Source organism: Microtus oregoni, unplaced genomic scaffold, assembly GCF_018167655.1.
Source record: "Microtus oregoni isolate MIOR12 unplaced genomic scaffold, Mior012 000073F_ref0000255, whole genome shotgun sequence".
In the NCBI taxonomy this organism is placed as follows: domain Eukaryota; kingdom Metazoa; phylum Chordata; class Mammalia; order Rodentia; family Cricetidae; genus Microtus; species Microtus oregoni.
The window spans coordinates 1918259-1932781 of record NW_024543986.1 but is presented as its reverse complement, the minus strand read 5'-3'; the positions used below and the strand labels follow the sequence as shown (position 1 = coordinate 1932781).

General features: G+C 35.7%; 1 protein-coding gene across 7 annotated transcripts in view; it reads right to left on the bottom strand.

Annotated features, from left to right (window-relative positions):
- LOC121441113 (lysine-specific demethylase 6A-like) overlaps positions 1–14523 on the bottom strand; it is a 136517-nt gene that overhangs the window by 73434 nt on the left and 48560 nt on the right. For all 7 annotated transcript variants that reach the window (XM_041642248.1, XM_041642245.1, XM_041642246.1 and 4 more), the window contains exon 5: positions 9180–9238. In XM_041642248.1, the coding sequence (XP_041498182.1) occupies positions 9180–9238 (59 nt within the window). The remainder of the gene's footprint in view (positions 1–9179; positions 9239–14523) is intronic.

Here is a 14523-nt window from a genome sequence, read left to right as displayed (position 1 = left end):
ATGACCTAGAAATAAAGATGTAACTGAGCTAGAAGAGTGCTTGCCTAGGTTTCAACCTCAGCACTAAACAAACCAGAGTTGCTGGAATAGGTTGAAAATCTCAGCACTGAGGAAGTGGAGGCAGGGGGATTAGAAATTAGAGAGCATCCTGGCTACCTAGCCAGTGAGTTTAAGGCAAGCCTGGGATATATGAGACTCTGAATCCAAAATATAAAAGTCATGATTAATGCCTCACAATGTCCTTAGGAGATGAGTCAGAAAAACTGCTAAGCAATGTGCACATGTGCCAATCAATAAAAACCCCAGGCAGGTGTGAGCCATAGACAAGAAAGAAAAGTGGAAAGGCAGATAAGATGTTAGGAAAGAAAAAAGAAAGTTTATGAGGAAAAGAAGATAAGACTGCATGACATCAGTAAAACCCCATCTTCAAAAATATTTCCTGTTCTATCTCAATTAAAATTCTAGTTCTTCCCCCCAAATGTACTGTTTTGGGATGTGGACAAACATGGTTTTATGTTAATATAATCTCTGATTAGGCAATCAGTCTAGATTCAGAAACACTAAAAACACATTACGCTCAGTCTATGTTCACTCTTTAAAGTCTAAAAGTGTCAAGGCAGATATACATGCACAAATAGCAATGTATATCCTAATCATCAAGTTCTCCTTGATGCTATAATGTTATAAACAATCCTCAGCATTTCATTATTAGAACATTTAAAAAACCCTTAAAGATGTTTTTCCTGGAGGTAGGGTATTGCGAGAGGTCCTCCTGCTCCTCCAGCCTATCTCCACTGAGATACCAGCCCATTGGGGCGTGGTCTCTCTCCCTTTAAAAAAGCGGCCACTTCCCTCTCCTCTCTCTCTTCACTTCCTGAGTGAAGCAATGAGCAATGAGTTTTTCCTGAAGTGACATTTGAAGTTTCCAGGAAGAAGATGGGGCCCCATCACAACAACTCCACCTGGTTGATATGACGTCATGATACTAATAGCTCTACTACAAGACCCATTTTGGGTACCAGCTGCACAAGATGATTCCAACCTGGTTAGCTGAAATGGTGTACATCTTATACAACATTCTGGCCAGACCTGCACAAAATACTCAGAGACTATTGGCAATTTTAAAAGACATTGATCTTGAAATTTAACCATCATTTTACTTTCACAGAATCCCCCAGAAAGAATGTCGCCCCCATGACAGCTGAAAGTAATTCTAGAGGACGAAGTCCCCTCCCAAGTAAGGTTTACCTCTGGGTTTAGGGACATCATTTAGGGGTTGATTATAATTAGTATACGATTGAGGGTTGGGAGAGGAATTTTATAAGCTCAGGGATCATTTTGGCAAAAAAAAAGGGATGATGGGATAATAGTTTTATAATTGTGAGTTACTGTTTTTAGGAAAATATATTGGTATTGATTGTTGTATATTGATACAAAATGAAATTATATTGACTATTGTATGCATGCATGTTTCTACCTCTGTTTAAAACATTTTTTATGTATTGACATATATTGTATTGATATATATATTGTATATATTTACCATATTGCAGTGTACATTTCTACCTCTGATTAAGATACTTATATAATGTTTGTGTATTGATATATATTTACCTACTGCAATGTATATTTGTACATTGTTTATATTTGGAGGTCATTCTCCTCATTTGTTTCACAGTTGTTTATTTCCTTAGTCTTTAAGTTAGATAGATATTGAGAATTATATAGATTAATAGTCATCTAAGTTTGTCATTTATAATTAGACTAATCAGGTTCTTTAGATATATAGAGATTATACTCAGTATAGATAGATAATCTTCAACTTCTTCAAAGAGCTGTAGAAAACGGCCTTTAATCTAACTCAGAGTTTTGTGATAGTGAGACACAATTGCTCCTGGCAACACTACTCTATTCCCGAAAGAATGTTGAGCACGAAAGACACTCCACCTGGAGCCTTTCTTTTTGGCAGAACTGGCCTTTGGGCAAAGAAATGCCCATACCTCAACCACTGACAGAGATACAGATATGCATCAATGGATAAAACAGGACTGTCATATCCTGCCAAGACAGGGTAAGATAGTTTTGAAAAGTTGCTTGCCTTTAATAATGGTATGTCAGTTATGTTAGGCCTTAGCCAAAGTTGGTTGCTTCAATGCTGCTAACGTGACTTTGGGTGATTGCCCAGGTAGCTAGTTGTCTCTGTGATTTGTTGCATGTTTTGGAAGTTGTTTTACTGAACTTCCTAATTACCCAGGTAACATTATTTCCCTTCTCAGATCTTCGATGGGGTTGAAAACTATATAAATGTAGTTACTTTTCTCTCATGACTTGGCCAAGCTATTTATTATATAAGACCTAAGCTAGTTAGAATAGGATATTTGACTTATTGTATATAATTTCATAGTAGGTTTAGAACTCTCTTATTTAAACAAAAGGGGGAGGTGTTGCGGGAGGTCCTCCCGTTCCTCCAGCCTATAGCTGCTGAGATACCAGCCCATCGGGGCGTGGTCTCTCTCCCTTTAAAAAAGCGGCGACTTCCCTCTCCTCTCTTCTCTTCACTTCCCTCTCTGCTGGTGACTAGACTCCCTTCCTGGTTGCTTAGAGGGCTGTTGCCTGGGACAGTGATCTCTAAGTTTTTTCCTCTTTAAATAAATACCACCCTATTAATCATAATTCCAAACTGGTGTGGCATTGTTTGTGACTTACGCCTTCAGTAAGGGGGCTGGAAAAATAGCTCAGCGGTTCAGAGTACTGACTGCTTTTTTTTTTAATTGAAAAAAATTTCCGCCTCCTCCCTGCCTCCCATTTCCCTCCCCCTCCCTCCACTCCTCTCCCCTGCTTTTCCAGAGGATCCAGGTTCAAATTATTACAGCCCCCACATGGCAGCTCACAACTGTCCATAACTCCAAGATCTGACACCCTCATACAGTGTGTGTGTGTGTGTGTGTGTGTGTGTGTGTGTGTGAGAGAGAGAGAGAGAGAGAGAGAGAGAGAGAGAGAGAGAGAGAGAGATTTTGTGTGTGTGTGTGATAAGTTTGTGTTACATTTAACATCGTGGGCAGTTGCCAGTTAGTTCCAATCTCAGCTGGTTGTTGGCTGTTCTTCCTCAGCCCGTCTCAAAATTTTCTTTTTTTGCAAATACTGGTACTCTTGTCTTCACTACTTCTGTTTTTTAACCTATGGTATACTGTTTCCACTTCTTCTAAGCTTGTTCCTTCAGGTCTTTCATTCTTTTCTTCTTCTCTAAACCATCATCAACAAGAACGAATCAACTTAACATGTTAACTGATACCATCACTTGAATACAATCAATACAGTTATTTGTTGAGAAGGAAGAACTCTACAGGCTCTTTACTGATCAAGATCACCTAACAGACAATACATTTATTCACATATCTAAGTTTGACTTTCTGCCTAAACTTTTGCTGGTTTTTCTCTTGTGTGACACTTGGGCATTACACATCCCAGGAAAACAGAAGGGAGAAGAGAGAATGCTGCTAAAGATTACATTCAAATTTTGGTTATTATCTTACTGTATATTCCTCTCTCTCCAAAATACATGGAGACTGAATATAGTCTCTGTAACACAAACTAGTTGGTATCACTATTAAATATTTTATCCTGATAGAATTTTAAAGCAATTTAATTTAATCTTAAATGGCTACTAAAAAAACTGTACAAAATACTTTGATAACACAATGCCTAGAAAAATTCAGTTTTCAAATAGGCAAAGCATACATTTGACTGGAAAAAAAAATTTAAGGAACATATAGCTGTGCCTAGTACTATTGCTAATTTTTTTTAATAGCCTAGAAGCAAGTTTTTATATCATCAGATTATTTCTATTGATTTTGGGGGGCTAAAGAATTGTTTCATTTAATCATAAGTTTAAAAAGAAAATTATATAAATCTAAATCCCCAATAGCACTAATTCCACAAAAACACACATGTGCTAAATATACTTTAAAAGAATGGTCACTTTTGAAACAGATTTTTAGAAAAATCATACTACAAAGAAAGAAGGGGGAGAGGGGAAGAGAGAGAAAGAGCGACACAATTATTTAGATCTATAGGAAACAATTCTAACAGAATGTCCCTTCCACATTTTTGGCATATTTGTAAAGAGAAATAACAAAACCTGAAGTGTCTAGGGATAATTATGCAATGTTCAGAGTGTTTCCTCAAAAATAAAGGGGAAATGAAGAAATTACTTAATTTTTCATACAAATTAAAGAATAGTCTACCTCTAAGTTAGTAGTAAAATACACATATACAATATATATGTACTCCCATACATATACATTCAGAAATTTATAGGCTCTTTTTAAGAGAAAATTAGAAAGAATTGATGAATTCTTTCTAAGAGACAGGTGGGTAAGATTTTCGAAGATGGACAAACAAAGAGAAAACAGTTCAAACAAAGTAAAGTGACAAAAAAAAGCTTCTGGTCTCTTTAGGAAATGCTAATGTAGTGTGATTAGCACAAAAAATAAACTTGGACAAGAACTGACTACAAGGATCATTTGAGGTTGAATTAGAAGAGGCAGGAAATGTGAGGCTTAGTTAGAAAAAGCACATTGCAGGTGCATGTGCTGACATTTGCTAGTGAATCACCTCCCTCCTCTCTCTAGCCCTCTTTAGAAAATCTTCAATCACCATTACAATAAGTAGGGCCTATTTTCCCCTCCTGTATTGCAAAATTTAAATATTTAGCCCCTAATTCCCCTGAAGTTTAACTAATCAAAACCCTTACAAATTCTATCTGGTCATTGTTGTCTCACTAGTAAACTATTGTCAGAACTGCCTTAAATGTTCAAGTTTTGTTTCCCCAAAAGAGATTATTTAATAAACTCAGTGTATGTTAACATCAACTATTTATTGATAATAAAATTTCAAACTAAAAGCATGTTTGTTTAATAGCTCAAAAATAAGCAATAAATAGAGGTTTTGATCAGACTCAATGCCAGACAAGCCTTGGGAACAATGGTATCAAAAGTGCATTAGGTTTATTTTTTCCCCTAATTTCTTTCATCTTATCAGAATGCTTTAAAATCGTCACTAAAACCACCCATCTTTTCCCCTACAACATTTAGTGAAATGACCATACAAGAGGGCAGAAATTCCTTCTCCCTTAAGAGCATACAGTACTGACTGCTGTAGAAATGAATCCTAAAAAGCTGTACAAGTAATGTGTTAACATCTGTCCTTTAAAGCTCATCTCCTTCTCAATTAATCCCTTTTGATAACCTATCATAGTTGCCAATTACATTTGGAAACCTAAATTTCAAAATTTATGCATGTAGCATGGAACTATGTATCGCTTACATTTGCCACAGTGAGGCAACACTGATATTGATCAATGGAAAGTATACTAACAGAAAATGCCAGAGATAGGTGATAAAGATATACACATCTTAGATATGCATGTAAGGATATGGCTAAAACGTGCACTGAAAGGAAAAGTTTCTATTTCTTTAATTATACTTTCAAGAGTTAATTTTCTTCATCTTTTTCTGCCCATCTAAATTTCCCTTTTCTCTTTATACTCTCACTTGAGGATAATAGGTTCCCTATGAAGACATCTTTATTTCAAAGTAACCCTAGCAATTGACCACTTTCATGCACACAAATAAAAGAACTCCTTTAAGAGACCATTGTACATAATCATGAGTTTCCATGTCTTTATTTTCCAATCTGGACATCTCACCTTAAACTCCTAGATTTCTGAGTATTAATAATAATAGAGCTGAAAAGTCAGAATTAAAATGAGGATCTAACAATTGCTCTAATGTATTAGTAACCAACTATGGGCTCCTCTGCCTAAGAAGAGGCTGTTACTAAAACTAGAGAAGTTAATGAATATAATTAAATGAAACAGACCCACCAAAAACAAAATTCCCACCGAAAAAATGAAGAGCATAATCTGTCAAGAAACAGGTTAACAGTAAAAACATAGTTAATAAAGTAATAATATATTAGTATCACCAACCTAAAACACGCATGTTGGTTAGACGCATTGTAAGATACTCTGTCTCATCAAATGCCAAGAGGCATCATTACCAGATACAAACCTTATTTAAATTCTACCTGTACAAAAATTACAATATTCTGAGACATTTCTTTGTACAGATAATTAAAGGAAAAAGAACTTTTCTAACAACACTTCTCAACAAATTTCAAAGAATTTGGTGTTCAACCAGAAGTTCCTAATAGATATCAATATTTATCATGAAACATGTGACAGAGCATAAAGTAATTCAATCTAAATAAATTACTGTCAAATCAGTCTGTACTCTGAAACTCTCATCAAGCACTATTGTGTGCTTTTCTGTTTTCAATTGTTCAAGCAATACCAAAACAAGCTGAAGTAGAAACATGAGATGTAGACTTGGGGAAGAGAAAGGTGTTGACCAGGAAGCAAGTAAAAACACATCACCAGGGAGACTTTATGGACAAAGGTTTAAGGTGTATTATTCACGAAGTAGCCAAAGACTGAAATTTAAGACATAAGAAAATAGTGGTGGACTAAGAATAGATCAACAGAAGGCACTTATTTAAACATTGCCTTGTCCCCTTTATCACTCAGTTTCATTTCTGAAATCAACTGAATAATGTAGAAATCATATATTATGAATCAAAAATAGCATGGTCATGAACTTATTAAGTAATAACAACTTCATTACTAATTTTGTTCTTACCTTCAATGAAGAGGTAAGCTCTGAGTTAACCATAGGTTTCTGACATAAAAACATCCATTCTTAAACTGGAGAGTTCCTTGCTTTTTTCTTACATTATTTCCAATGAACCATATTTACCAATGTGCCCAAGAGAACCACTACAAATATGAACCAAAAGACACAGATGCCTATGCGCATCTGTGATGTCACCAGAGTCTGAGACAGCCTGCATTACAAAAAAAAAAAAAGGAGGAGGAGGAGGAGAGAAAAGAAAGGCTAGATGTAGAGGTACATGCCTCTCAACTGAGGCAGGGGCAGAGGGGCAGAGGCAAAAGGAGATCACTATGAGTTCCAGGCCAGCCAAGACTGAACAGTTAGTCATACCTAGTAATCTTAAAACTTACAGGCACAGTATAATAGGAAAAAAAAAAATCTATGCTTGAAGAATCTGTATATAAACCTTGCTTCTGCCACCAACCAAACAATTATGTAATACCAAGTTAAATACACACATAACCTTTCCTCCACCTACAAAATTAAGAAGGAAAGCATGAATCACCTCTAAGACTATTTGTCTAGTTTTCAAAATTTAGAATTTTTTACAACATGGGTAGGGTCTTTTAAAAAATTATAAGACTTAAAATTCTTTGGTTTCAAATATGATACAATGGACACTAACGTTGTGGTAGTTTGGATGATAAAGGCTTCCATAGTTTCATATATTTGAATGCTTGGTCCTCAGTTGGAGGAACTATTTAAGAATGGTTAGGAGGTAAGGCCTTGTGAGGGGATGAGGGGTCGGGGTGTCACCTGTCTTTGAGACTTCAAAATCCATTCCTAGTTCTCTCTTCCTCCCATTTGTGGATCAGGATGAATGTTCTTGGAAACTGCTCCAATACCATACCTGTCTGCTTGCTGCCACTTTCTCGACCATGATGGTCATGGATTCTAACCCTCTGAAACTTTAGCCCAATAAACTCTTCTATAAATTGCCTTGGTCATGCTGTCTTATACAGCAATAAAAAAGCAACAAAGAGAGAAGTTTAATTTAGGATTGCCGGATTGCCGTAAAGGAAGGAGTAACTTAAAAAAAATCTCAACCCTGGTATGGTGATTTATGTCTGTAATCCCAGCACTGGGAAGAAAGAGATGGAGGATCACCTTGAGTGATCTAAGCACTGTCTACTTAGTAAACGTTCTGGGCTAGCCAGAACTACATAGTAAGTCACTGAGTTGCTTTTGTTTTTTTTTTTTTTTTTGGGGGGGGTGGGGGTGCATGGAGAAAGGGCTAAAGAGAAATGGTGTGATTGTTTTAATTTCAAAAAGTTAAAAATAAATGTTTAAAAAAGGTGATGTTTTATAAAGATAAGCATAGCTTTATAAAGTTGACAAAGCAAAGCCATGTTCTTCTGGATGCTTAAAATATTAGAGCACAAAGGTATACCCTTAATATGTGATATTTCCTTAAAGGATCAAAAGCCAACCAAAAAAAACTAAAAGCTGAGACAGAAGAAAATTAACAAATGTCACCCATGTCTAAAGTTTCCTTTTTAAGAAAGATGGAGGATATCATTGTCAATTCATGCAAAACTTCAATAATAATATAAGTATACACATGGAGTATATGACAGAATTGTAATCTTTGGCCAATGAAAGCAATCCCCTTCCTAAGGATTTCAACCATACCCACTTAGCTTAAAAAACTAGCACACAGAAGAAACTAGAACAAAAATCAGAAACACCTTAAATTAAAAATACCCACACAGGGCTTTATAGTTTAGAAAACATGCAATTCTTGGGTAACCTTGAAAATTTTCTGAAAGGCAAATGATTATACAGTAGTTTGATTGTTTCTGAAGTTAGAGTGTGAATCTCTCTACTCAAATTCTATATTCTTTCCATTAGAGCACACTTCTGTCTTGAAAGAGGGTCACAGTAGCAGGGTCCTACATTTGACAGTCTATTCAAACTTAGGTGCTACTATCGTAACTTTATATTTTATAAGAGAGACAGAACAAACTTTTAATCTGGTACTCAGTTACTAAAAGTTGCAGTATGATACCCAGTGTATGACTAATTTTCCAACGTCAAAGAAAGTCAAAAAAATAAAATAAAAATAAAATACTAGCCATCATGGATATTTCTCCTGCAGATCTTGGGATCTAAGTTTAATCATATTCATTCTCTAGTTCAAATAACCTAGGGATCACCAGTCAACAATGAGTAATGGAGAAACTGAAAATTTTTCCTTTATCTAACCCTCTTTGACTATGATCTTATAGCATAAATAGTTAAAAACACAAACAATTCTAAATAAACTAAGGGAGGTCAATACTTCTGAAGAAACAATCTAATTATCTCAGGAGATTACTGAAAACAGAAGAAAAGATTTACTAACAGCAACATTTTATTTAACACACACTCTCTCATACCAGAAAATATAAATAAAACAAGCTATTGGAAACAACTGGAGTCAATTTTCTGTATGACATGTTAACTTACCACTGAAATGCATTGTAATGGAAGTAGACCAAACCAAGACCGTATAAAAATGCAGCATTCTATAAAGAAAGGAAAAAGAGACTTTTAAGGCAAATAGTTATATGAAATGTATATTATAGTGTTGGGGCAAAACATGGTATTCACAATGTTTAAGCTCTTAAAATTCTTATGCTATGAAACAATATATTTACAATATATTTTTCAAACACTAAAACAACAATTATAAGTAAGCAGATGGCATAGAATCCAATCAACTTGGAAAAATATTCTGGTTTCTGACTAATCAAATTTGTGCTAGGGGGAAAAAATCAACTAATGGAATTCAATCAGCAAATTAAACATAAACATCTATTCTTCAGAGGAAAGAAAATGCTTTGATTGTACTATCTTATTTTTTTCTATTTGCACATGTATATGCTTTCTTTCCCTCCTGCCCTGATGGGGGACTTCAGCCAATCACATGCTGCTTAAGGTGTGCCCCCGCTGGGGCCACACAAAAAGCCCATAAAACATCCATGTGCTCTTGCTCTTCCTCTTTGGTTTCCTGTGCTCCTGGCATTCGCAGGATCTTTGGTCGTGTAAGTTTTCCCTCAATTATTAAAATCTTTTGAATTGAGCTGGTCTGGTTATTTATCAATCAACCACGCCCCTTCACTGCCCCATAGTCCCCAAATCTTGAAACTCTTTAATTTTATGCTCATTAGCACAGGGGGGTTGGGGGCAGCGCTAAAATTCAACAGGAATTCATTATATAACTCCACAACAAATCTTACCACTGATAAAAGAATTCGATACCACAGCAACACCTCCTGAATTACATTTATGGGTTTAACCACTGATTCTTTTTGTAGTTTAAAAAACAGGAGCTATACTTACTCTTATCCATTTTATCTCTCGCTCATATCCAAATAGCTAATTACTTTTAGGTTTTTGCTGTTGTTTTGGTTTCTTTTAGTTTTGTGGAGATAAGGGCTTATTATGAGCCTGGCTGACCTGTTAATTCATTACACACAGCCCAGGCTAGCCTTGAATTAGAAGCAATACTCTTCCTTTTGTTTCCCATGTACTGGATGACATGTACCACCACACTTAATCATCATACTCATACTCATCTTATACAAATGGCAAATGTTTGAGCATATATATATATACTATACCAAAATGATGCAAAGCTGTTTTAGTAAATCTTTTCTAAAAGTCAAGCTTTCAAACCGTCCTTTTCTCAAAATTTCCCTTAAATTGTTCTCTTAAATTTCTCTGCTAAGCATTAAAAAAAAAATTTTAAACTGGGCAGGTCAGTGGTGGCACATGCCTTTAATCCCAGCACTGGGGAGGCAGAAGCAGGCGGATCTCTGTGAGTTCGAGGCCAGCCTGATCTACAAGAGCTAGTTCCAGGACAGGCACCAAAAACTACACATAAACCCTGTCTCAAAAATTAAAACTGGGGCTGGAGAGATAGCTCAGTGATTAAAAGCACTGGCTGCTCTTCCAGAGGACAGGGGTTCAATTCCAGCCATTCACATGGTAGTACACAACTATCTATAACTTCAATTCCAGGGGATCTGACACCTTCATGCCAATGCACATAAAAAAGTTAAATTATCTTTATAAAAACTTAAACTATGCACTGGAGAGATGGCTCAGCTATTTAAAACATATATTCCTCCAGAAAACCTGGGTTCAATTCCCAGCACCACATGGCAGTTCACAACCATCTATATCTACAACAGTTCCAGGGGATACAATCCCCTTTTCTGGACTCCTTAGGGATCAGGAACATACATGGTATACAGATACACATGAAGGCAATACACCAACACATAAAATAAAAATAAATCTCAAAAAATATTGAAACTTATTAAACTGCTTCTTTTTCAATTATGCTGTTATATTTTCTAAGAAGTATACCATTAACTAAAGGTTTTAGCACTAGTTAGTAGTTTACTTGTTGAGTTGACTTAGCTGAACACCTGTAAGGAAATGAAGATGTTAGGAAGAAAGGAGGTCAATACAGGATGCACTGTAGAGCTGATTATGGTTGTTAGCAACTGGGACTCAATCTTGCTGGAAATCTCTGACAAATAGTGTGGAACACTTGTCAGAGTCATCTTGCCCTAAGTGTAAGGAACCAGAGCACACAGCCCACAATAGTTATAAAACACTAACTCGAGAAAAAGAGTGGGTGGTTTAAGTTTAAAGCCCCAAATGTAAATAGGTAGATAATTTTTTGCACAAGAATTTTTAATAATAAAAATTTTTCTAGGACTATATTGTTCATTTCCTTTAAAGTCGATGTGCCTTCCAAAAACACTGAAAAACATTTAACTACATTGTAAAATCTAAAAATGTGGTAATTTACTTTCATTATATCCTCATTACCCCCAATTTTCCAAATGAGAACATTATATGTGACTAAGGGATACACAAAATTGAAGAGTTAAGAAGGTCTCAACATTCATTTTGAAAATTGGTATTTAATTTTCTTTAATTTCGCTAGAGCTGTTTTTAACCAAAATCATTCATTTCCTATTCCATCCTCTGAACAATACTGAAGAGGCTGTACAAAACTAACTAAAATAAAATGTATTTCCCCAATTCTCAAAAAAATCATGTAAGGGCTGGAGAGATGGCTCAGAGATTAAGAGCACTGGCTGCTCTTCCAGAGATCCTGAGTTCAATTCCCAGCAACCACATGGTGGCTCACAACCATCTGTACTGAGATCTGGCGCCCTCCTCTGGTGTGCGGGCATACATCGAGGCAGAATGTTGTATACATAATAAATAAATAAATCTTTAAAAAAAATCATGTAAAATATGATACAGGAAGAAAAATATAGATACTCCCAATACAGGAACAGTTAAGAGTCACGAAATGCATTATCTATAAAGTCAAGACCTGAAAGACAACTACTTTCTTGGAAGATGGAAACAATAATTGAATCCCAACAAGTATCTCTAACTTCTAAATTTGTTCTTAGCACAATGTATCATGATACCATAGCTTAACAAGAACTTAGTTTTGTTCAGAATGGTAGTATTTTCTATTTTATAAGACTAACAACCTCATGAGGCAGACAGTCTCACTTATAAAATAAAAAGAACTAAGGCTCAAAGAAAAGTAAATGCTCAAGGAGATGAATAAAACTAAGCAGAAGATATAGGGATTGACTAGGTCAGCCTCCAAAGCTCACTTTTAGCTATTGTCTGTGGTTTTGTTATTTGTGTACTAACTGAACTTCATCAAACAAAAATGATAAAGACAGGAATGTGAGGCAGAAATGATGGCACGTGTTGATAATGACAGCACCTAAAAGGCAGAGGCCAACTGGATTACTACTGTCAAGGTCAAGGCCAGCCTGATCTACACAGTATATTCTAAGACAGCTTGAGTAATACACACTAAGAATTTATCTCAAGGATAAAACAAAAACAAAAGTGGAAATTAAATGTGTCTATTCCTTGTTGTAATATAGCATAGTATATTCCAATACAGCAGATACCCAAAGACTCACTAAATCTAATCAACCATCATTTAAAGCTGTGCTTAGTTCCCATGTGACCCAGTATCAGTATGAGACATTACCCCATCTATTAACTAAGAGCTAAGTTTCATTTTTTAGTAATAGCGACAAAAAATATTCAAATATTTGATGATTAGCTGTAAATCAAAGCTGATAGCAATAACTAAGTTCAGAATACACCACCCCCAAAATGCAACATCTTAGTAATATGGGATTCCTCTCTTTATCTGTGAATATGTTTTATTACCACTGGTTAATAAAGAAGCTGCTTTGGCCTATGGCAGGGCAGAATATAGCTAGGTGGGAAAACTAAATTGAATGCAGGGAGAAAGAAGGCGGAGTCACCGGTAAGCCACAGCCTCATAGCAATACACAAATTAATAGAAATGGGTTAATTTAAGATGTAAGAGCTAGCTAGGAATATGCCTGAGCCATTGGCCAAACAGTGTTGTAGTTAATACAGTTTTTATATGATCATTTGGTTCTAGGTGGCCAGGAAACCCCAAAGTAGAGTTTCCATTTACATCTTAGCATACTGATCATTTAAGCTGAAGGAACTTGACAAATATTATGTGCTAGAAGAATTTCTTTCTGACCCTCACTAACCCTTCACCTCTGAAAGTCCTAAGACCCTAGTAGATGCTAAGGTGTGAACATTAAGAGTTAATGAAACAGGTTGAGTACCTATATCTCTAGAATACCTGTGAGATAAAGAGAAAAGAACATCTCAGCTGAGGACAGTTAGCTCATATCTCTACAAACTGATCTCTGAATGGGATTTGCTATAAACCCTGAAATATAATATAGTCCCTCACAAAATACTATTATCTCAACAAAGTACTACTGACATCTCTACTAAAAAATATTAATCTTATACAAAAGGATGGCTTGAATAAATATACTAACATCTGAATAAAAGCCTTGAACTTAATTTCCAAGGAAAAAAAGAAGTAAGTAAATTCCCCGAGGTACAGGTATTGGCAAGGAATTTCTGAAAGGCTCAATAGCACAGAAAATAATCACGCCCCCTCAATTGACAAATGGGATTACATAAATTTAAAGGCCTCTATACAACAAAAGAATAAAGGACAGCTTACAGATTGGGTGGGGAGGAGGGGAAGCAGGTGCACAGGAAGAGGTGTCTCAGACTACTACACATTTAATACCTAAAATAAGTGAAAAACTAAAAATTAGCCATAAAAAGGCAACAAATTCAGTCAATAATGGGTTAGTGAACTGAAGAAATAATTCTCAAATTATCAACAAATACTTGAAAATATGTTCAACACCTTCAGTCATCAGGAAAACTACCTTGAGATTCCATTTCACTCCAGGAAGAATGTGTTATCAAGAAAACCAATGATAACAAATGCTGGTAAGGATGTAGGTAAAAAAGGATTTTTTTTCACTGCTGGTGAAAGTATAACTTCAGTAGCCACTAGAAAATCAGCAGGAAGTTTCTCAAAAACCTAAATATAAAACTACCATACAATAGCTTTATCACTCCTGAATAAATATCCAAAGAACTCTAAGTCAACATACCATAGAGCAGTGATTCTCAACCTTCCTAATGCTATGATCCTTTAATATATAGTTCCTCATGTTGTGGTGACCTGCAATTTTTTTTAAATATTTATTTATTTATTATGTGTACAGTATTCCTTCCATGTGTGCCTGCAAGCCAGAAGGGGGCGCCAGGTCTCACTATAGATGGGTGTGAGCCACCATGTGGTTGCTGGGAATTGAACTCAGGACCTCTGGAAGAGCAGTCAGTGCTCTTAACCACTGAGCCATCTCTCCAGCCCCCTGAACTGCAAATTAAA